The sequence below is a fragment of the Schistocerca serialis genome, chromosome 11 (assembly GCF_023864345.2).
Source record: "Schistocerca serialis cubense isolate TAMUIC-IGC-003099 chromosome 11, iqSchSeri2.2, whole genome shotgun sequence".
Classification (NCBI taxonomy): domain Eukaryota; kingdom Metazoa; phylum Arthropoda; class Insecta; order Orthoptera; family Acrididae; genus Schistocerca; species Schistocerca serialis.
In genome coordinates, this window is record NC_064648.1 from 42,274,095 (window position 1) to 42,299,602 (window position 25,508).

The 25,508-nt window shown below is 41.2% G+C and overlaps 1 protein-coding gene across 1 annotated transcript in view; it reads left to right on the plus strand.

The window, feature by feature from the left end:
* The window catches only part of LOC126427283 (zinc finger protein 492-like), a 95,772-nt gene that overhangs the window by 26,848 nt on the left and 43,416 nt on the right, over positions 1–25,508 (plus strand). The window contains exon 4 of the mRNA XM_050089559.1: positions 9,737–9,829. Coding sequence (XP_049945516.1) covers positions 9,737–9,829 — 93 coding nt within the window. The remainder of the gene's footprint in view (positions 1–9,736; positions 9,830–25,508) is intronic.

Genomic DNA, 25,508 nt, shown 5'->3' on the forward strand with positions numbered 1-25,508 from the left:
GTGTAATGGTTCAAGGATTCCGGACTGGAGCAGATTCGTTTGCCACGAAGACCTAGGCTGTAGGGAAGGGACCGTTTGATGTGGAATGGGTGGCAGCTGTCATAATGGAGGTACTGTTGCTTGTTGGTGGGTTTAATGTGGACGGACGTGTGAAGCTGGCCATTGGACAGGTGGAGGTCAACGTCAAGGAAAGTGGCATGGGATTTGGAGTAGGACCAGGTGAATCTGATGGAACCAAAGGAGTTGAGGTTGGAGAGGAAATTCTGGAGTTCTTCTTCACTGTGAGTCCAGATCACGAAAATGTCATCAATAAATCTGTACCAAACTTCGGGTTGGCAGGCCTGGGTAACCAGGAAGGCTTCCTCTAAGCGACCCATGAATAGGTTGGCATACGAGGGGGCCATCCTGGTACCCATGGCTGTTCCCTTTAATTGTTGGTATGTCTGGCCTTCAAAAGTGAAGAAGTTGTGGGTCAGGATGAAGCTGGCTAAGGTAATGAGGAAAGAGGTTTTAGGTAGGGCGGCAGGTGATCGGCGTGAAAGGAAGTGCTCCATCGCACCTACACATCCACTCAGCCAATCAACACGCCCATCAACTCCTATCCTTTATAAAAATCCTCAATCTTTCCTCTCCCACATCCACACCTGTTGTTCAGAGCATCCTCCTACAGGCCAACCGCAAATTAGAGCAGCATGCCACCCTCCACCTTAAAAAACTATCCAATCTCCTGGTTTCCCACCTCCGGAAAGGCAACTCACTCACCCTTCACAACCTTTCCAGCAAACCTCAACCTCCTCTCATTGCACACAAACCCAGTCTCTCCCATCTACTCAATCTCCCACTTCCAGCTCCACTCCCTCCAAAACCTCAAAATTCCAATCAACGCAATCTGGAACCACAACACCCCAATTCAGTTGTTAACCTTTCCTCCAAACCTCTCTCCCAATCCGAAACCTCTGTCCTATCCAAAGGCCTCACCTTCAGCCCCACTCCCAGATTTAACCAAACAGCCCTCGTCAAAGATTTACTGTCCTACACCCGTACTCTCTGCTGGAAATATCACTTTGCCACGAAGAAAAATGATCCTAATCCTACTCCTAATGATCCAACTCCCCAAGACACTATACAAATTGAACCATGCCTGGAACAGTTCCGTCCTCCGTCACAGCGGGACCCACCTCCTCTTCCTCAAAATCACCCTCTCCTAACCTTCCAGGAATTTCTGACTTCCAGCCTTGCCTCTCAATCATTCTTAAAAAACCTTAATCCTACTCCCAACATCACCACTGCTGAAGCCCAGGCTATCCGTGATCTGAAGGCTGACCGATCCATCGTCATTCTTCCGGCGGACAAGGGTTCCACAACTGTGGTACTTGATCGCCGGGAGGATGTGGCTGAGGGACTGCGTCAGCTTTCAGACAACACTACGTACAAAGTTTGCCAAGGCAATCCCATTCCGGATGTCCAGGCGGAGCTTCAAGGAATCCTCAGAACCTTAGGCCCCCTACAAAACCTTTCACCCGACTCCATCAACCTCCTGACCCCACCAACACCCCGCACCCCTACCTTCTACCTTCTTCCCAAAATTCACAAACCCAATCATCCCGGCCGTCCCATTGTAGCTGGTTACCAAGCCCCCACCGAACGCATCTCTGCCTACGTAGATCAACACCTTCAACCCATTACATGCAGTCTCCCATCCTTCATCAAAGACACCAACCACTTTCTCAAACGCCTGGAATCCCTACCCAGTCTGTTACCCCCGGAAACCATCCTAGTAACCATTGATGCCACTTCCTTATACACAAATATTCCGCATATCCAGGGCCTCGCTGCGATGGAGCACTTCCTTTCACGCCGATCACCTGCCGCCCTACCTAAAACCTCTTTCCTCATTACCTTAGCCAGCTTCATCCTGACCCACAACTTCTTCACTTTTGAAGGCCAGACATACCAACAATTAAAGGGAACAGCCATGGGTACCAGGATGGCCCCCTCGTATGCCAACCTATTCATGGGTCGCTTAGAGGAAGCCTTCCTGGTTACCCAGGCCTGCCAACCCGAAGTTTGGTACAGATTTATTGATGACATTTTCGTGATCTGGACTCACAGTGAAGAAGAACTCCAGAATTTCCTCTCCAACCTCAACTCCTTTGGTTCCATCAGATTCACCTGGTCCTACTCCAAATCCCATGCCACTTTCCTTGACGTTGACCTCCACCTGTCCAATGGCCAGCTTCACACGTCCGTCCACATTAAACCCACCAACAAGCAACAGTACCTCCATTATGACAGCTGCCACCCATTCCACATCAAACGGTCCCTTCCCTACAGCCTAGGTCTTCGTGGCAAACGAATCTGCTCCAGTCCGGAATCCTTGAACCATTACACCAACAACCTAAAAACAGCTTTTGCATCCCGTAACTACCCTCCCGACCTGGTACAGAAGCAAATAACCAGAGCCACATCCTCATCTCCTCAAACCCGGAACCTTCCACAGAAGAACCCCAAAAGTGCCCCACTTGTGACAGGATACTTTCCGGGACTGGATCAGATTCTGAATGTGGCTCTCCAGCAGGGATACGACTTCCTCAAATCCTGCCCTGAAATGAGATCCATCCTTCATGAAATCCTCCCCACTCCACCAAGAGTGTCTTTCCGCCGTCCACCTAACCTTCGCAACCTCTTAGTTCATCCCTATGAAATCCCCAAACCACTTTCCCTACCCTCTGGCTCCTACCCCTGTAACCGCCCCCGGTGTAAAACCTGTCCCATGCACCCTCCCACCACCACCTATTCCAGTCCTGTAACCCGGAAGGTGTACACGATCAAAGGCAGAGCCACGTGTGAAAGCACCCACGTGATTTACCAACTGACCTGCCTACACTGTGAAGCGTTCTATGTGGGAATGACCAGCAACAAACTGTCCATTCGCATGAATGGACACAGGCAGACAGTGTTTGTTGGTAATGAGGATCACCCTGTGGCTAAACATGCCTTGGTGCACGGCCAGCACATCTTGGCACAGTGTTACACCGTCCGGGTTATCTGGATACTTCCCACTAACACCAACCTGTCAGAACTCCGGAGATGGGAACTTGCCCTTCAGCATATCCTTTCTTCTCGCTATCCGCCAGGCCTCAATCTCCGCTAATTTCTAATTTCAATTTGCCGCCGCTCATACCCCACCTGTCTTTCAACTTCATCTTTGCCTCTGTACATCCGCCCCGACTGACATCTCTGCCCAAACTCTTTGCCTTTACAAATGTCTGCTTGTGTCTGTGTATGTGTGGATGGATATGTGTGTGTGTGCGAGTGTATACCTGTCCTTTTTTCCCCCTAAGGTAAGTCTTTCCGCTCCCGGGATTGGAATGACTCCTTACCCTCTCCCTTAAAACCCATATCCTTTTGTCTTTCCTTCTCCTTCCCTCTTTCCTGACGAGGCAACCATTGGTTGCGAAAGCTAGAATTTTGTGTGTATGTTTGTGTTTGTTTGTGTGTCTATCGACCTGCCAGCGCTTTTGGTAAGTTTCATCATCTTTCTTTTTATATATATATATATATATATATATATATATATATATATATATATATATATATATATATATATAAAAACAAAGATGATGTAACTTACCAAACGAAGTGCTGGCAGGTCGATAGACACACAAACTAATACAAACAAACACACAAAATTCAAGCTTTCGCAACAAACTGTTGCCTCATCAGGAAAGAGGGAAGGAGAGGGAAAGACGAAAGGATGTGGGTTTTAAGGGAGAGGGTAAGGAGTCATTCCAATCCCGGGAGTGGAAAGACTTACCTTAGGGGGAAAAAAGGACGGGTATACACTCGCGCGCGCGTGCGCACACACACACACACACACACACACACACACACACACACACACACACACACACACACACACACACACACACACACACACACACAAAGCAGACATATTTAAAGTGGTCTTTAAATATGTCTGCGTGTGTCTGTATATGTGTGGATGGATATGTGTGTGTGTGCGCGCGCGAGTGTATACCCGTCCTTTTTTCCCCCTAAGGTAAGTCTTTCTGCTCCCGGGATTGGAATGACTCCTTACCCTCTCCCTTAAAACCCACATCCTTTCGTCTTTCCCTCTCCTTCCCTCTTTCCTGACGAGGCAACAGTTTGTTGCGAAAGCTTGAATTTTGTGTGTTTGTTTGTGTTAGTTTGTGTGTATATCGACCTGCCAGCGTTTTCGTTTGATAAGTCACATCACCTTTGTTTTTAGATGTATTTTTTGCACGTGGAATGTTTCCCTCTATTATATATATATATAATTATGAATGTGGCCAGCTATGGACCACATACAACTTAAGACTTATTGTGTTTCTTTTTCTTCCATTCTTCCCAGTACTTCTTCATTTTCTCGCCAACTGCTCGTCTCTGTTCATCTGTCCACACTCTCTTGGGTCGAGGTTTTGGCGCATCTTCTTCATAGTTTGCGTTTTCTATAAGTAGCCTAAAGTTATTACTGTCACGTATTATTTCTTCTGTAGCACCTATTTTGTTGGCGTCTTTCTTTACTGCTTCTATCCATCCTACGGTGTTTTTCAGCTTACTAACGTAATTAAAAATTTTCTTTGTAATTCGTGTTTCTTCCATTCTTTTTAAATGTCCATAAAATTTTAGCCGTCTCTTCCTCATTGTATCTGTGATCTTTTCTGTATTTTTGTATAGGTCTTCATTTCTCCTTTTAATCCACCTGTTTTCCTTGTTTTTCTCAGGACCTAAAATTTTTCTTAATATTTCTCTCTCTCTTTTTTTCTAGTTCTCTTAATTCGCCTTTCTTATTCAATGTTAGGCACTCTGATCCATATGTTGCTTGTGTCCTAATAACTGAATTATAATGTTTAATCTTTGCTTGTATGGATATTGATTTCTTATTGTAGTAGTTTTGTGTTAATTTATATGCAGATTCCAACTTTTTTATTCTTTCTTTATTTGTCGTGTTATCCAGTCCATTGGCTTGGATCCACTCCCCCAGGTATTTGAATCTATCAACTCTTTTAATTTTTCCATACTTTGTTTTCATAAACTTTTCTGTATTATGTTTGTGTTCTATATACTTGGTTTTTTCGTAGGATATTTTTAGCCCAGTCTTTTCAGCAATCTCATGTAACATATCAAGCATAACTGTTGCGTCTGTTCGGTTTTCAGTTATCAATGCCATATCATCCGCAAAGGCTAAACATTTTACTTCAAATTTGTTCTTTCCTTGGCCCATGCTTATACCCTTTGTGCCTCTGTTTTTTAATGTGTTTTCCCATGTTTTTACTACTTTATCTAAAACCAAGTTAAAGAGAATTGGGGACAGTCCGTCACCTTGTCGAACTCCTGTTTTGATTTTGAATGGTTCAGAAATTTCGCCTTGAAACTTAATTCTTGATGTTGTATCTGTGAGCGTTTGTTCAACAAATCTTCTGGTGTTTTCATCTATCCCTGATTTATAAAGTATCTGGAATAGTGTTTGTCTGTCAACTGAGTCGTAGGCCTTCCTACGAAAGTAACTACTGTATTTTTATTTTGTATAGCTCTCACTCTCAAAATTGTTTTTAAATTAAGAATCTGTTCTGCACATGATCTACCTTTTCTAAATCCTGCTTGATAATCTCCTATATTAGGTCCTGCTTGTTCCTCTATTCTATTTAAAAGTGCTTTAGAAAGTATTTTGTATGTCACTGGTAACAAGGATATGCCCCTGTAGTTGTTGGTGTCTGTTTTATCTCCTTTTTTATGGAGAGGGCGGATCAATGCTTGTTTCCAGTCACTGGGTATGATTCCTTTTGTCCAAATGTCTTTAATTACTTTGTGAATTTTCTGACATTTGGATAAGCCCCCTAGTTTCCACATTTCTGCCACTATCCCATCCTCACCTGGTGCTTTGTTATTCTTCAATGCTTTGATAATCTTTTCTATTTCTTCTACTGTAGGTGGTTCCGATGGTGGATTTTCATGTTGTGGTTTTTGAAATTGTAACCTGTCATTAGGCTCCTCACAATTTAATAGATTTTCAAAGTATTCAGCTAAGATTTGGCAGTTCTCTTTATTGCTTAAAACCATTTTTCCATTTTTATCTTTAAAATGTAAACTTGGTGACTGGAATCCTGTTAAAACTTCTCTGAAAGTCTTATAGAAGTCTCTAGTGTTGTTCCTTTTGAAATCAGAATCCATTTCTTCTAATCTGTCTTTGTCATATTTTCTTTTCATTGATCTGAAGATTTTTGCTGTCTTTTTCCTTTCTTCCTTAAACTCTTCCCAGTATTCGTGTTTCTTATTGCTGTTCCATTTTTTCCACGCCTTTAGTCGATTGTCAATTGCTTCATCACACAGCTCATTTCACCATCTGTGTTTTGGTATTCTTCGTGGCTGTCCCATTTCTTTAACTGACTCTATCATTGTTTCTTTAATTTCTTCCCAATTATATCCATTTTTCTTGTGTTTAGTATAGACAGAATTTGTCCTGCTTTTGCAGGAGAAATTTAGTGTTTACTCTTGGAAATCTTCTTGGTTTTGGTTTAGGTTTGTTTGGTTGGAACATGGTCTTTATTTCTGTCAGATAATGATCTGAGTCTATGTTTAGGCCCTTCCTCACTCTGACATCCAAGATTTCCTTGTAGTTGCGAGTCATTATTGCCACATGGTCCAACTGATATTCACCTTGATTTGGATTAGGTGATACCCACGTCTTTTTCTTTCTTGCAAGTTTCCTGAAACATGTCGACATTAATTTTAGATTAAACTGTCTACAAAAATCTATGTCTTTCCCCATTTCTGTTGGTTCTTGCATGTGCTGGATAATCTCCAACTACTGATTTAAATTTTATTTCTTTGCCAACTTGTGCATTAAAGTCTCGCACTAAAATTTTTATATGTTCTTTTGGTAATATGGATGTTTCGTGTTCAAGCATTTCCCAGAAATCTTCCACTTTGTCAACATTTGTTCTGTTATGTTGGTTAATAGGTGCATGTGCATTTATAATAGTGTAGCGTTTATTGCCTGACTTGAACGTCAGTAATGAAATTCGTTCTGATGGGAAGCTAAAATTAGTTATTGATTCCGTAAGTTGCTGTTTGACCATAAATGCGGTCCCTAATATAGTCGTATTATTGGAATTTTTAATGGCTGGTTTTCCTTTGTAGATCCTGTATCCACCTGATTCAAATGCATTTTCGTCCAGATACCTTGTTTCTTGAAGAGCTAATATAAGTATGTTGCGTTGATTGAGAGCGTCCGTTAGGTGTTTGTTTTCCAACTTTCATAAGTGTGTTGATATTCAGAGTCCCCAGTAGATGTTTTTTCTTGGGTCTTATCTTTGAAGAATTACTCGGAAGCTCCGACTCTTCCTTACGTGATGTTCTAGGCTCTCCAGAATCCAAAGGCCTAGTTGCACCGCCATGAATAGCGATGGAAGATTGGTTACTTCCTGGAGTAGTTTCCATTTTGAAATTTACCATCATGTCTTAGGTTAAAGTTTGGTTTGGGGAAAGGTAGTTGATCCTTTCGATGATAAAAATTCAAGCATTTAGCTTAGAATTATAAGTGAGGCCGCCACTAACATGTGGGACAGACGCCTTTTGCAGCCGCCCACTGTGGGAACAGACGCTACAGTCTGGTGCTTTTATATAAAAGCCTGACTCTTCCGCCAGTTCCGCTGTTCTGATGATCTTCATCGCCGCCTTCACTGCCGTTGAGGTCTTCACCATTTCCCTGGCTAGGGACCCTCACGAGGTACTATCACCCGGGCCAGGTGAACCAAGGTTTTTTAACGAGGTGTTACTCCTCCCCCTCCTCCTTTTCCAACTGGGCTTGGGACCAGCTTTGGCGGAGTTCACTAGGCCCTTCAGTCTTTTCCGTCTTTAATGTGTCTTAGAGAGAGAGAGAGAGAGAGAGAGAGAGAGAGAGAGAGAGAGAGAGAGAGAGACTTTTAAACAGATCTTGTGTAGAAGCTGTTATGGCCATAACACTAATAATTAATTATATATATATATATATATATATATATATATATATATATATATATATATAAAAACAAAGATGATGTGACTTACCAAATGAAAGTGCTGGCAGGTCGATAGACACACAAACATACACACAAAATTCAAGCTTTCGCAACAAACTGTTGCCTCATCAGGAAAGAGGGAAGGAGAGGGAAAGACGAAAGGATGTGGGTTTTAAGGGAGAGGGTAAGGAGTCATTCCAATCCTGGGAGCGGAAAGACTTACCTTCTGGGGAAAACAGGACGGGTATACACTCGCGCCCACACACACACATATCCATCCACACATATACAGACACAAGCAGACATATTTAAATATGTCTGTGTGTGTGTGTGTGTGTGTGTGTGTGTGTGTGTGTGTGTGTGTGTGTGTGTGCGCGCGCACTATTCACTGTAGTATCAGATCATCTTTCTTTTTAGATATATTTTTCCCACGTGGAATGTTTCCCTCTATTATATATATATATATATATATATATATATATATATATATATATATATATAATTGTTATGGCCATAACAGCTTCTACACAAGATCTGTTTAAAAGTCTCTCTCTCTCTCTCTCTCTAAGACACATTAAAGACGGAAAAGACTGAAGGGCCTAGTGTTTGGGTAAAGCAAGATCCCGAACTGAAACAACATGCTGATGGGTCTGAGCATAATGTAAGTTTTCACACAAGCACTGTATTGTGGAGGAAGTGTTGTAAGAATGTCATGACACAAATATGGGGCATTAGAGCTAAATTATCATGGATAGTGTAAAATTGTAACCTATGGTACCAGCTATTTTCAAGAATGTTTGTGATTGTCCAGTTGACTCTAGTTAGATGTGTCATTTGTAGGTTATTACCAATAGTATTTTAACAGCACTTGTTACAAGCAAATCTTTATGAACCATTACCCTTGCATTAACTTTTTTTATTATGGTTCTATGTAATGAATGCCTTAAGTATGTATTTGGTGTCAACAGAGCAAGGAAGACTTCCTCTTGGAAGTAATTGTTAATCTTGTTACATGTCTCTGTGTCACAGTGCTGTAACAGATGATGGGGAACTATGATACGTGATGGGTATATTGTAGAGTTCCCAGTCACTATTCACTGTAGTATTTACATCATTACTGAAACCCTGCATTGGGTGTATGTAATTCATTATGATTTTCCTCCAGTACACATGAGATAAATTTGCATTGTTTCCTAAAGAGCAGGCACTGAAAATACATGGTGACAGAGAAAGAAGCTGTGTAAATAGCATTAAATTTGGTTAATTTTGATGATAATGTGTGGAATGCCATATTCATTTGATAAATGACCAAAAAGTGCTGTTTATGGGTTTACAGCTAGATTATTTTCATCTCTATATTATCTGAGTTTTTTTAATTGTTGCCACACACACATATCAAGTTTGTATATGGGAGTATGACCACTCTATAGAGCAGGCCATAGGGCCTCTGATTTCAGAGTAGATTATGTGACAGGAATAGAAAGTGAAAGTATGCCAAATAAATACTACACAATCGCTGATAACAAAATCAGTGCAATAAGAACTGATTTGGATGCATTGAGACACTCACTCTTCCCAATTGATAAAAATCACTGCAAAGTTGGATGATAGTCATAAGAAAGGAATATTGAGAGCTGTGTCATACACACAGAAGTTAGCAAGCAGATATAATTCAGATTGTTTTCTTCTTTCAGACTGTTAAAGATCCGTTGGGAATATCTTGGCCCACTGATTTTATCAAGGAGGATCCCGAATTAAATTTGGAAATGAATGTAACTGAGAATATTGTAAGTATTCACATCTCAGATGTATTGTTTGTAGTTAAGTAATAAGTCTTTTAAGTGTGTAGAGTAAAAGATGCATTCAGTGGAATTGTCACAGATTGTCAGTTTTCTGGAACTTGTTGCTGTTCGTAATTGTAGAGTGTTCTTATACTCTTGCACTTGACTTTCATATCACCTGTTAAATGCTGACTGCTTTAAATAGAAGTGGAAAGGGACTGGTGGTGAGTATAATCCTGTTTTCCATAGCTCATGTTGATATCAACTATACTGTATAATGGCTGTGTGTGATGGTCACAACATTAACATTTAGATGAAGTGTAAGTTGTAGTAGTCTAGGTCATTAGAGTAATATTCCTCCTTTCAGTAACTCCTGATAAATACAATTCAAAAGAACATTGGCTGTTCTTATCTCTTATGTGAATCATAGTTACTCTTTTTTTTTGTGTTTTTTTTGTGTTTTGAAAAAGAGATAAAATTGGTGTGTTGTAGATCAGCCCTAATAGTTTGGCCACAACCTGTACATATTGTGGCAGCTTCTGTGGTACCTGTTGTATTAGTTACAAAATTTTCAATAGTAGAAAAACTCTGTGTATGGCTTTGGTGAATGATTGTACATAGATGAAGCCATGTGTGGCCTCACCATTTGAGTCCTGACAGATCTAAAGAAGAAATACTAATTTTTTGAAATATGCTTTATGACCTTGCTAAGGGAAAGAGATGTTCACATTGATAAACATGTCACAGGAATGAAATTGGACAGACTGGGAGTATTCAACACACAATTGCAGAAATTTTGGTACTGGCTCATTCTTGATCTCATTGTTCATAAACTTCCGCAGTTACAAAGGATTCTTCATGCACTGAAATGTTGATTTCTTCAAACAAACATACAGGTCAAGGAACCAAACTATCATGCTATGGACAAGTTGGGGAGTATGTAAAGGAGTGTAGCTGATTCACAGCTAACAGGCAAAGACTTAATGTCACAGAGCCTCATATTATGCCATTTTAAACTAATTAAAGGGATGCATTTGCATCACAAGTAGACAGTACAGTAAGTGAAACAGTAGTAGTGTTGTTCCACAAGAAGGGTTTCATAGAAATGAGAATGTCATGCATAGAAGTCAGGGATGTGCATATGGGGAGTTTGGCTAAAAGAACAAACTGTAGGGTGTTCTAGAGCATAGCTGTAGTTGGAAAAGTGGCTGGATTGTAGTTAGTGACCACTAATCATAAAGATACAAAAGGCCTCCGCATGTAGCCCAAGAGATCACAGGTCAAACAAGATGCCTCCATGGCACAAGGGCCAGAGGTTCAGGGATAATGTCCACTGCATGGAGTGCTGCTCCCACAGCAAGTGTGCAGAACAGTGTGTTGCTGGTTGTGTGTTCTGGAAATCCATGTCATGTGGTTGGCACTGAAATCACTGATGTGTACCCCACTTGTTACTTTGCAAATACGTAACTCCGCTTAAATAGTGGTGGACACATGAGCAAGTCTATGAATGGGATGTGTGACTATAACAGTGATCCTGAGTAGCACATGCAGCTGTGCAGTGAACATATTAGCTCTGTCAGCAAGAGTGACATGCAGTCTTTGTGGTCTCAGTAGCATAAAATGCTAGGGCTTAATAATGATGCTGGCCAACAAGATTCTGTGTTAGCAAGAGCAAGCTAGCAAGATAGCAATGTAATACTTTGTTGGAGAAGCAATTCAATGGCAGGCTGCTGCATCTGTTACTGGTAGGTTCAAACAACACACAAGTGTTACAGAGATGCATCAGAAACTCAAATGAGAATTCCCAGACAGAGGGGTGACGTTCTTTCGAGGAATGCTATTCAGAAAATTTAGAGAACTGCCATTTGAAGCTGACTGCTGATCGATTTTGTTGTTTCCAACATACATTGCACATAAAGACTATAAAGATAAAATTCGTGAAATCAGGGCTGATATGGAGGCACATACAGTCTTTTTCCCTCGTATTTGCAAGTGGAATGGGAAAGGAAATGACCATCAGGGTTATGGGGTACCCTTTGCCACGCGCCATTCGGTGGATAGCGGTGTATCGATGTATATGTAGATACTAGGTAAAGTAAGTAGCTGACTAATGTAGTAGGAGTAACAGTGATATTTTAGTAGTAAATGTACATGTTCGTACACACATACATACATAAATACATACAAAATAATCTATTAGCAGTTCCCATAATTAGCAGTGTGAGTAGATTAGCACTAGTCACTAGCAGCTAGTTGTCAGTATTCCTGTGGGAGCTTCTGCCTTCAGATCTGCACCCTGGCTCATCCCACATCCATCCACATCATTTATAGAATGCAATGTGTAAATCGAAGTGTGAACAAATGGATATGATTAACACCCCATCTCTAGCCCCAGCAGAGGTACAGTGTTGAAAGCAAATTTAATGACAAAAATTCTGGAACATTCAATAATAAATGCAACCCATCAAGACAAATTAAGGTTATCATATTTTACTGAAAGAAGTTATACCTGTATGATCAGTTCCTCAGGGTGATCAAAATCATCAGATTTCACAGGACTATAACTTTGTCATAAATAAAGATATAGAATTGGGGTCAGATTTTTACTTCTATACATTCCTGAAAAGCCTTTATTTACAAAGGAACTATAAGATTTTCCCATTGTGTACAATTTGTGTCTGCACATACAACATTAATGTGCTTCTCACAGCTGTGTTTAGGATCAGATTCATCATTTACTGATCACAAATATCAATTCTTTTCAACTTCTTCAGACTTGACCCATGCATTTACAAGCATGTCAGTTTAGGAAACTCACTGCTATTGCCATGTAGCATCATAGTTCAAAGTTGTTGGAAGAGGAAGCACATAGGTGGAGCCTTCCACAAACTCCCACCAATAAAAAAAGATATCATACTGTGAGATGAAGCAAATTTCAAGGTTAGGTCGGCAGACCATTATAGCTGATCAATACCTCAGGCAGATTACTGTTAAGAAGTGCTCTTTCGTGCAGGTTCCAATGTGCAGTGGTGCACCATATGAAAAATTGTTTCCGATAAATTTCCATCTCTGCTGTTTTGGGTCCATTCGTGTGTTTTCTTATAATGTCAACTTACTTCTGTTTGTTAGAGAACTCCCTTTTCCTCAGATTCAATTCAGTGATGGTATCACTAAACTGTTAATCACATTACATAAGTTGAATAATAAATCGTGATCACTACCAACAAACTTCTTGTCCCATATTGCACAGCACATTACCCTTATTAATGTCGCAGCTACCAGTTAAAGTCTTATCACTTGAAGACTCATTTTATAAGATGTAAAGTAATCAGAAATGACCTGCTACTGGAATTACTAGACATTATTGGCCATACTCCGAGTGAAACATACTGCATACAGTTCCTTGGTGTCTGCTTGGATTTCATATTGAAATGGGGTCAACAAATTGGTAAACTTGTCGATTCCCTCAGCGTTACTCACCTAGAGGCAATTACGATGGCTTCTTTTGGATTTTTCACTTTTTTGAATTATCTTCTGGCACAGCCAACTAGAAATAAATAAAATATTAGTTACTTAATGTAAAAACCAAGAGTTATGTAGTGACATGAAGGTGCAAGATTCCCTAGGTCAGTGAAGAGGTTTATGCAAGGTGTTCATATCACATTCCTACTACAAGATTGTGTTGGATAAATACTAATTTGTTCATAGCTGCCATGCCCTATAAGATTATCCCATTGGATAGTACTGAGTGAAAGCATGCTAGGAAGCATTTCTGCAAGTTGACACTCTGGACGAACATTCATTAATGGCAAGGCAGAAAAGTACGAGCTATTTGGTTGACTTATTCTCATGCTGGTGCCTCCTTAATCTATTACCGATTCGAATGCCCAAGAACTTAACGCATGGATCCTCATCCAGTGTCTGTCCCTTGTATCTGTGTCATTTGGATCTGTTTGGAACTGCACGATGTGTGTTTATGAAAGTATAAAGTTTGAATTTTGGTTCTGTTGCTGTACACCAGTTGCAAGCATGTTCCATTATTCTCCTGGCTGTTTCTATTATGGATGTGTTTGCCAGTTATCAGTGTACTCGTGTCATCAGCAAGCATTGCAGATTTTGGAGGCACGTCCAATGGTTTTAGCACAACATTCATGTAGTTCAGTATACATCAAATGATGAACCCTGTGGGACATCGTATTAATTGTTTCCCCATTTTGTAATCAGTTTTACTCCCAAGGTATCATTTGTTACTAGGACACAGTTTTTTGTTGCTAAGCTAAGATTCAGTTCTTGTAACTGTAATTCTTTTAACACCATAACAGTGTTGTTTACTGAGTAAAGGGAGATGAAGGTTTCAGTGTGATGCCAGTAAGTTTTCTCCACTCGTACTGCATATTTGTCATGTTGTGAAGTCAGCACAGTATTTTAGTTATTAGGTTGCTACAATCATCACAAGATGATTTCCTGCTTCTGTCACTAAATGATTCTTGGGATTTGACCATTCATCTGATGAAACTGATGTCTGATGAAGTATACACTTCCTGACTGAGTCTGATGGATCTAATTTCAATGGTCACTTTTTCTACCTAGTGTTTTTGGCTGCTGTTAAGAAATTGTTTTCATGGCCTGATATTTTTTCAGTTTTTCTAAATATTAGGCTGGTGCATAAGTTTTTAGCACTTTCGTTTTGCATGTTGGTATTTCAGTTGCTGAGGGTTTATTTATCATTTGCAATTTTTTATTTGTAGTTCACTGTTGCTGTTTGAGTTTACATATTGTCATTTTGTCATTTGGAGATACTGAGTGGAACTGTGGTCACTAGAAAGTGGATTGCCAAGTGGAGAAATAGCACTGTTTATATATTCATCTGTTTGGGCACTATAGAGAGGTAACAAAACTGTAGGCAGCCAGAAGCATTTGTGCCCTGTTCATGTTTAATGCCACTGGACAGAGCTTGGCAAGAAAATGGTTTTTTCATTCTAAGGGGATTTTTTTTATGCCATTAGTGACTTACCTTCACAGTTTGATGATCATTTAAATATATTAATTCACAATGATCATTGTTATTGTTCTTGAGAACTGGCAAATTCGATGAACTGTCATCATTTCAGGACCTTCTGACATTCACGTGCAGTGGAGAAGGCTCAAAAATAGGGTGTACAGATACTACATGCACTAAACCAAAATCACAAAAATGGATGGCCATATGTGCATCCTTGGTTGCCTGCCATCAGTTGCTTGTGAACAACACTAATCATTCTTGCCATATATCATTATGGTGATCAGAAGTGGTGGCTTTGTACTAAAATAAGGAAAAGAAAGGAATGGTTGAGCCCAAAGAAAGCAACAACAAAAAGCATCCACAAAAGATAGTGTTGTACAACCTGTGTGGTTTACTATGAATTGCGTCCTTGAGATGTAACCACTGATTACTGCTGACATTTACTGTCAACAACTGAGATGTGTTGCAGATGCAGTACATGAACAACAACCAGGAAGACTATTCCAGGATAACACCTGCCCGCCATCTGTTAGGCTGACCAAAAAATGGTACATAGGAGTTGGGTTTTGAAGTAATTTCACACTCACCTTATTCAACCGATCCTGCACCCTCAGATTTTCTCCTTTTCTGTGATCTATTGAACAACCTTCAAAGAACTCTCTTTTCAGATGAAAATGCCCTCTGAACCTTGCTCACTGAGTTCTTTGCCTTAAAACCACGTGACTTCTACAGTTACAGAATGAGTCATCCCAGCTGGGAGACTGCTGTAAATAGTGAAGGAGAACATTTCATTGATTATCTCTTATTTGTATCTGTTATCCACTTAAACTTCTAGAAAAATGCCATGAACCATATACCAAACAAATACCTGCTGCAGATGGGTACATATGCCTAACGTTTTTTTTCCTTTTACTGGTAAACTGTTTTTTCTTTCATTTCTGTCTCACCAGTATGTAAAATGTTCAAAATAATACTTGGTCTGTTAAGCCCAATGTCTGAGTTCAGATGTTGCTATCACAGATTGGTATTGTACATACCGTTTACAACACAGTTAACTTGGTGAATGTGTGCTGAGTCTTCAGTGATTAATTACATTGTCTTTAGTTGTCTAGTTCATAAGAAATTTAATATTTTCTCAAAATAATTCTGATCCCCAATTGAGGTTATGGCTGAGTAAATGTCAGAACATTCTTAATTTCTTGTCTTAAAATGTGACTCTGTTGAGAGGTTAATGCAATCTGTGCACCATTGTTTCTCAGAATGTTGGAGTACTGTGTGGTTCAGCTGCGTTGCGACAGTTATCCAACATTAAAGCTAATTACTCTTGTTCTGAGGTATCGGTTTAAGTAATTTTAATGAATAACCCAAAGGGTGCATTGAAATATTATCAAAAAATGAGCATAGCTTCTAAAAGTAATTCCGTATGAAGAAAATGCAATGAAGAAGTGACAGAACCTGTAAATTAGTTAATAAATTTGTTTACTTCATTGTAGAAATGAGTGAAGCACTAAATATCCAACAATTGATATTGGAAATAATTTGAATTTGTTGCATGATCAGTAGGCCTGGTAGTTGTAATGGACAGAGATAAAATTATTTTTTAATGGAATACAACAGTATACTTACTCATTAAAGGTCAGTTGAATCAAAAATACAATTCAGCTGAGGAAAGAGTGAATCCAAGTTTCCTCTTGGGCAATCACACGTATGAAAAGTGAGTTCCATTAATTTTTATAGTAACATTTCCTTTTCAAAATGATCGATAATGCGTTAACACAGTTGGCTGTGTGCAATTAAAGATAGCACCTGAAACAATTTTTTAAAATTGTGTTTAAATCAGAAATTATTTGAGTTGCACCCTTCCTGCCAGATACAAATACATAAGGACTGTGTTATATTAGGCGTCCAATAATTGTATCAAAAACTTGAAATCTTGAAGATAAGTCAAAAACTAATTGCATTTGGGACACCACAGATTCTATACAAAACTCACAAAAAATAGTGTCATTCATAATGCAGTTTTTGATACTCCAACAAAGTAAAACTATACGTATATCATAAGATTTAAATACATAGGTCTCAATTTTTCGTTACGTTACATTTTCGTATAAAAAAAGCAAGATGAATCTTGCAACACAGTTGTAGGTCCCAATTCTAAAGACATAAGTAAAATCTGTTGCTTTTAAAATAATCTTTGGTTAATTTATTAATGTTCAAATTTGTTCAGTTCTAACAAAAAGTGCTGTCCCTTTTGTATTGTGTGAATAAATTGTAGCCTTTGGAATGGGTTTCAAAAACATTACCATAGCTTCTGCATTTTCAGAGATGCCATAGAAATTGTTTTATACCTTTCTCATTTAAAATTTCTGTAGTGCCAGACAATCCAGGATTTATCAGATAAACATGCACACCCTTGCCAGCATCTGTTGCAATGGTCTTCATCTGCAGCATTTGATCCCTACAAGAATTATTTTACACCTCTGAATACCCAGCACATCTTTGATGTGTTGCATCCTTAGTTACGAGAAGATTTTTGGTTTTTTTCAAGCTTCAGGGTTGTTGTGACAACAATATTATGATACCTTATGGTAAAAAATAATAGTAGTTTCGAATATGAGCAAAAAGTTTGACATGAATGTAAGTTGTGCTCACTCATTTGTCCATAAACCATCTTCCAGCACCATAAAACATGGTTTTCACTTGAATCTGAGTTTGTGCACATTTATAAAAATCTGTATCTCAGCCAGTATACCATTTTCTGTGTTTCATCTGCTTCCACACCCCTCTCATTGTACCACCAATAGCATCCATGACAACTTTACCACGTCATGCAGCAAAGAATAACAATCCATTTCCACTTCAAATACTTTCAAACAGAAATTGGATAATGTACTTGTTTTCTAATAAAGTATAGCCATCTCAACAAATTGTCAACTTTTTTGAGAGATGACATTTTCTTCTTTACATCACCTTTAATTTGTATAAGAACACAGTAACACACTGTTTCATGTGTTAGATCTCATTAGCCATGATGGCATGATAAAATGTTTCTGCAGCATCCAGGCAAAGCCTGTACTTGTTCATGTGATGAATGAACACTTTTGTCTTCATTAAACAGAGAAAAATTTTCTACGAAGTCGGTTTGTAGATCTCCAGATTTGAGAGATCCATTTTGCACATATCCCCAATTCAGCAGATTGTGAGTGTTTAATGAAGCAGGGCAATAGTAAATATAAAATTTGCTTACCAATTTCTGACCCTTACATCAGCAATGGTACCATTAATGTCTGTATATTTTAGTTGCCTGTCAACATAAATCCATTTTTCCATTTTACTTCTTTGTCAGTCAACTTCATTATTTAATGTGGAGTGAAGTTTAGAAGTTACAGTTTTTACACTTTATACATGAGTTCGTAGTACACATCAATTAACAGTAGACCATATGTTCCAGTAACTCCTTACCTCAAGAAAAAATGCTCTTTTCGGAGCATTCACCAGATAGAGTTGGCATGATACCTACATACATACATAAATACAGGTGTATTCAAAACGAACAAATTTGTAACGAACGGAAGTAATTTTTATTTGCTCCAGTTCTGTGTCTGCCTAAAATTGCTTATAAGCTCCCTGAGCCGAAAATACTATGTTGTGTTTTTGAAAAACTCTGTGCATTTTAGTTTCAGGATCTTTAGATAATTAGTACCCTATGTGTCACCTGCTTAACAGATTGTCATATCTGTTGTAAAAAAATTCAACTGTTTGCTTCTCTTTTTATGAAACCTTGTTATTCAGTTTGTGGTGTTAATGTTTGCTTAAACATTATGGAAGTTGTTGCACTGGAACAATTAATTTGTTAGTTACTGCGTATTTCTGAGTTGGGCTGTCTGGATGTAGCTACCCTTTCACTCTCTCAAATTTACTATCCATTATCTTTAACAGAAATCTAGTATTAATAGTGTGTAACAATGCACCAGTCTTCATATACAGATCCCACAGGGGGCCCACAACTCTTTTGTGGATACGTGCATGGCAAGCATGGGGCTCCAAGCTAGTGCAGTTCTCCTTCCTTTCTGGGCTGCCCTACCCCCCTTCCTCATCCCTCCTCGTCCCCAATCCTTCCCTCCCCGTATCCTCCCCTTCACATTCCCTCTTCTTGGGAGTAATGTATCGAGCCTTCGCCCAGAGACGGACGTTTGAAAACTCCAGGATCCTGTTTCCTTTCTGTTTCTCCATCCTCACGCTTTCTTGCTCTATTGGTCTTTCCCTGTGTTCACTCTTCTCCTCGCTTTCATGCCCTTACTTCTCTCTCTGCCTCTTTCTCCTTGCCCTATTCTCCTTGTCTTCTTTTCAGTGTCATATTCTCCACTTCGGCATTTGAGATTCTTTCTTCTATCCATCTATCCCTCTCTCTTTCCACCCTGTGCGTGTCTGAAGGCCGACCCAAGCGTTTGCACACGTAGCCGGTGATGGGGTAACGCGTAATTCCCCGCCCTGGGCAGACACGTCAGGCGCACACGTACCCTCTGTAAAGGCCAGGCCCAGGGAGGGTTGATAGCCTTAGCTGTTACCTTCCGAACGTGCCAATTGGTCCCTCTTTCCGTTTCTCGGGAGGTGTGACCTGAGGTATGAACAATCACCTAAGGCAGGAGTGCCCTCTTTTAGAGGGCCCCCACAGGGAAGGAGCGCACCATCGGAGATGCTGGCAATCATGGGGGATTCATGTGCAATGAATTTCTCTTCTTCTTCTTCTTCTTCTTCTTCTTCTTCCTCCTCCCTGTCTTCTGCCCAAAAAAGAAAGCTAGATGAAACTCCTGTTCCGAAAATCCTACCACCAGCACCGAAGTTTCTTGTTGTCACAAGATCTGTCACAATTTCTCAACAGTCAACCCTTTCATCATTCAGAAGAATGTAGATGCAATTGCAGGACCAGTGAAATCTTTTACTCGGTTGTGCAACAGTACCTTGCTGTTGGAGTCAGAGAGCGCCTTCCAGGCCCAAAAATTACTTTGAGCCACTCTCTTACACACATTTCCTGTACAGGTGGAGGCCCGTCGCACCTTGAATTTGTCGCGTGGTGTGGTGTATACCAGGTCACTTGACGGACTAACTGATGAGGAGATTCTGTCTTTCCTCTCTGATCAGGGAGTGACGGCCGTCCATCAGGTCGTGAAAAGGGTCGACAAGGACCTCATACCGACCCGAACCATATTCGTGACATTCGACAATGTGCAATTGCCTTCATGAATTAAAGTGAGTTATGAGATCATTTCTGTTCGGCCGTATGTACCCAGCCCTACAAGGTGTTACCAATGTCAGTGGTTTAACCATACACGACAGTCTTCTTAAAGTGTGGCTAAATGCGTTACCTGTGGCAGGGTTGCCCATGAGGGTGACTGTCCACCTCCATCCCCTCATTGCATTAACTGTATGGGCGACGATGCTGCCTCCTCTTGCGACTGCACTGTCTACAAAGATGAGAAAAGTATAGAGGAAATTCGAGTGAAAGAGTTGTCAACCTCGGCTGCTCACAACTTATTCAATGGCAGAAAGCCCACTATGCTTCTGGCAGGTAAATACAGTACTGTTCGCACCTCTCCTCGGCCTACCGGGGAGGTAGCTACACACACGCGATCTAACATTTAGCGATTCGGTCGTCAGATCGGCCACTGCTAAGATCGCCCAATCTACATCTCCTCTTCCTTCCGCCAACCATAAGGCTCAAACATCATCATCTGCTACTGCTAAGACAAGGACCTCTAAATTAGATGCTCGGACCTTTCTTGCGTATACAAACTTCACAGCCTCAACCGTTCTTTTGACAAAACGTAATTCTTCAAAGATGGCTCATAGAAAAAAGTTCTCCATCTCTGCCGAGGCGCATTTCTTCTACTGCGCCACCCAGCGGTTGCCGTCGCTGGCCGTCTTCAGGTTCACCAGGCTGCACTGCTGGTAGCCGATCATCTGGCCTTTCACTGGCGGAGGCAGCTGCCCCTCCTGACCAGCTCAGGAAGGTGGCAGATGCAACTGTTGAGTTGATGGCCCATGACTCACCACCTATCGATTGCAGCAGCAGTGCTCCCTCGAAGCTAGGCCCTCAGCAGCCATCGAGGTGACCTTTTCTTGTTTCTTTTTTTTCTTTTCGTTTTCATGATGGCATTTTTTCAATGGAATATTCACAGCATTCGGTCCAACCAAGAGGAACTAAAATTGCTCCTTCGAATGCACTGCCCGCTTGTCGTAGGTCTCCAAGAAACGAAGTTATGCCCATGTGATCGTATTGATCTGGCACACTATATCTCCGTGTTTTGACCTACCCCCTGTGGCAGGTATTCCGGCTCATGGAGGGGTCATATTGCTGGTTCGGTATGGTGTCTACTATGATCCAATCACATTGCACACCGATCTGCAGGCAGTTGCCATCCGAATTACTCTCCCCACTTTCACATTTTCCATTTGTACTGTTTACACTCAATCATCGTCTGCCTTTACTAGGGTAGACATTATACAACTGATTGCTCCACTTCGTACACCATTTTTGTTGATTGGAGACTTTAATGTCCACCATCCCCCTTGGGGCTCTCCAGCATACTGCCCAAGAGGCTGCCTCTTGGCAGACCTTTTCAACCACCTCAATCTAATCTGCTTAAATACCGGTGCATCTACCTTCCTTTCGGGTGCAACACATACCTATTCCCACTTGAATCTCTCAATATCCACTATCGAACTTGCATGTCAGTTCGACTGGTATGCTCTTTCTGACCCATACTCGAGCGACCTTTTCCCCTGCGTAATCCATCTCCTGCATCACACTCCTTCTCCATGTTCCACTAGCTGGAACACCTCCAAAGCCGACTGGGGCTTTTTACATTCCTGGCAATCTTCCATCATCAAAACTTATCCAGCTGCGATAGTCAGGTCGCATACCTCACGGACGTTACTATCATTGCTGCTGAACATTCCATCCCTCGTACTTCCTCTTCTCCATGTCGAGTACCAGTCCCCTGGTGGACTACAGCATTCAACGACACTATTTGTGCTTGGCGACGTGCTTTACACACCTTCCAACGCCACCCTGCAATGGTGAACTGTATCAGTTACAAACAACTCCGTGCACAATGTCGTTGTGTTATCAAAGAAAGCAAAAAGGCTTGCTAGGTGGCTTTCACCAGCTCATTCAAAAGTTTTCAACAGTTTTACTCCTTCGGTTGTTTGGGGTGGCCTGCGCAGGCTATCTGGCACCAAGGTCCACTCCCCGATTTCTGCCCTGACTGTAGCGAATGAAGTCCTTGTGGATCCTGAGGATGTCTCAAATGTCTTCGGCCGCTTTTTCGCAGAGGTTTCGAGCTCTGCCCATTACCACCCTGCCTTCCTCCCCCGAAAACAAGCAGAGGAGGCACGGCCACCTTCTTTCTAGTCTTTGAATCGTGAAAGTTACAATGCCACCTTCACTGTGCGGGAACTCGAAAGTGCACTCGTCTGGTACCAATCCTCTGCTCCGGGGCCTGATGGTATCCATATTCGGATGCTGAAGAGCCTTTCTCCTACAGGTAAAGGCTTTCTTCTTCGCGCCTATAATTGCATCTGGACTGAAGGTCATGTTCCCACACACTGGCGTGAAGCAATTGTTGTCCCCGTACCCAAACCAGGAAAGGACAAACACCTTCCTTCCAGTTATTGCCCCATCTCCCTTACCAGCTGTGTCTGCAAGATGATTGAGCACATGGTAAATTCTCAATTGGTTTGGCTCCTTGAATCTCGATGCCTCGTTACCAAATTCTAATGTGGCTTTCGTAGGCACCGCTCTGCTTGTGACCACCTAGTTACTTTGTTTACCTTCATTATGAACAACTTTTTGCGTAAGCACCAGATGGTGTCTGTGTTCTTCAATTTGGAGAAGGCTTAAGACACCTGTTGGAGGGCGGGCATTCTCCGCACCATGCACACTTGGGGCCTTCGTGGTCGCCTCCCTCTTTTTATTAATCCATATTTAATGGATTGAATGTTCAGGGTACATGTGGGTTCTGTTTTGTCAGATGCCTTTCGCTAGAAGAATGGGGTGCCCCAGGGTTCTGTTTTGAGCGTGGCCCTTTTTGCCATAGCGATCAATCCAATAATGAATTGCCTTCCAGCTGACATTTCAGGCTCCCTTCTCATGGACGACTTTACGATCTACTGCAGCACTCAGAGAACAGGTCTCATGAGCGCTGTCTTCAGCGTTGTCTAGACCGTCTATATTCATGGAGTGTCGCTAACGGTTTCCGTTTTTCTGGTGAGAAAACAGTCTGTATGAACTTCTGGTGTTACAGTTTCTTCCACCATCCATACATCTCGGTCCAGTTGCTCTCCCATTCTTTGAGACAACAAAATTTTTAAGGCTTGCATTTCACAGGAAACTTTGCTGATCTCCAGGTTTCTTACTTGGTTGCTCATTGTACCCGTTCCCTAAATGTCCTCAGTGTTCTCAGCGGTACGTCATGGGGAGCAGATCGAATGGTCTTGCTTTGCTTACATTGGTCCATTGTCCGATCAAAGCTGGATTACGGGAGCTTTGTCTACTCTTCTGCCCAGCCGTCCACCTCATGCCGTCTAAACTCTATCCACCATCAGGGGCTATGTCTGGCGACTGGAGCATTCTACACCAGCCCTGTTGAGAGGCTGTATGCTGAAGCTGCCGAATTACTGCTAAACTACTGGCGCTATATGTTGCTTTGTCAGTATGCCTGCCAACTGATGTTTATGGCCAACCACCCGACATATTTCTTCTTCTTAGAAGGCTCTCTCAACCGCCAATAAGGGCTATATGTGTCAGCCATATTACCTCCTGGAGTTAGCTTTCATCGCCTGCTTCAGCAACTTCATTTTACCCTCCCTACAACTTTTAGAGTGGGTGAGAGCCCAACGCCACCTTTGCTCCAGGCTCAGGTTCGCATTCACCTTGAACTCAGCTCGCTTCCAAAGGAGAAGGACTGCGGATTCAATATACCGCTTGAGGTTTGTTCAACTTCGTTCGAGGCTCGCTAATGTCATTTACACAGATGGCTCCAAGACTACTGCGGGCATCGAATGTGCGTTTGTCATTGGTGGTGATACCTATCAATACTGGCTCCTTGACCAGTGTTCAAGCTTTACAGATGAGCTTTTTGCTCTCTATCAGGCTGTTCAGTATATCCGCCGCCATCGTCATTCTCCCTATGCCATCTGCTCTGATTCTTTGAGTGCCATTCAGTGTCTCCATGGCCCATATTCGGACCACCATCTCGTGCAACGAATTAAACGGTCCCTCCAGTTGCTAGCTGATACCAGCGCTCGTGTCTCTTTTTTTTTCCAGATTCCTGGCCATATTGGTGTGCGTAGGACTGAAGCTGCTGATGCTGCAGCCAAGGCTGCTGTCCTCTTGCCTCTAACAGTGTTCTTTTGTGTCCCACAAACTGATGTTAGCGGGGTTCTTTGTCAGCACGTTTCATCATTGTGGCATGAGGCTTGGTCCTCTCTCTATGAAAATAAGCTCAGGGCCATCAAACTGATCCCGACGGCTTGGACGACCTCCTCAAGCCCTTCCCTGCGAGAGGTGGTCAGTTTGGCCAGGTTGCGGATTGGGCATTGCCGTTTTAGGCACCGCTACCTGTTGTCCGGTGAACCCGCCCCGCAGTGCCCCTGTGGTCATTCATTGATGGTGCACCATATTTTATTGTCCTGTTCCCGTTTTATTTACTTTCGTGTTGTCCTGGGTCTGCCGTCTATCTTACAGGAACTTCTAGCTGATGACGCTCGAGCAGCTGCTCGTGTCCTTAGTTTTATTACATTGACGGACTTGTCCAAAAAGATCTAATTTTTATTTTGTTTATCTGTGTCTTTGTACGTACTTTCTGTTGCTGCCCCTTGCATTTTTATATGCTATTAGTGCACCAACATTTGTGACTGGGTGCTAATGACCTTAGTAGTTGAGTGCCCTAAACAAATCAACAGACAATAAACAAATTCATATACAGATGTATTACTATGTAAGTTATTCACGAAATGAAACTTTTATTGTTTCATCCACAAAATAATTCCCCATAAATTCTTTGCTTTACAGCATATTTTTTTGAAAAAATGTTTAGGTTAAAGTTAGCTAACAAAAAATATAAATTTTCTTCCTAACATACTTTCTGTGTACTAAGAATCCTTGAAGATAAATTCTTCTTTGGATATCACAGCTTAATCAGTATTTTCAGTTCCATATCTGGCACCATACATGATGAATTTAAAAATAAAATGCCTCTAACACTCTAGCCAAACACAATGTATTTTGTAACATGGTCTATGCAGTTGAAATCAGCACACAGGAAGTGTCATACTGATAAGTACATTAGGTATGTAATGTTAAGACAGTCTTCATATTGTTGTAACCTCTACTTGTAACTTTCAAAAGATAGACGTGGGAAATGATTTACATTTTTCCTCCTCAGACAGGAAAATAGATACTACAGCTAAACCATGATGCAAAAACAAAGATAAGGTTCAGAAAATTATATTTTACTCTCTTGTTTACATATTGGAATGGCTCAAAACTGCAAAACAAAATGGCTGGCCTTTGCTTAACTTTGGGAGGTGAAATCTCTGGTACTGACAATACATGCCCTCAAAAGTACAAGGAACTTACCTAGCTGTTGGAATTATTAGTTACTTCATCTGGTAAGAGTT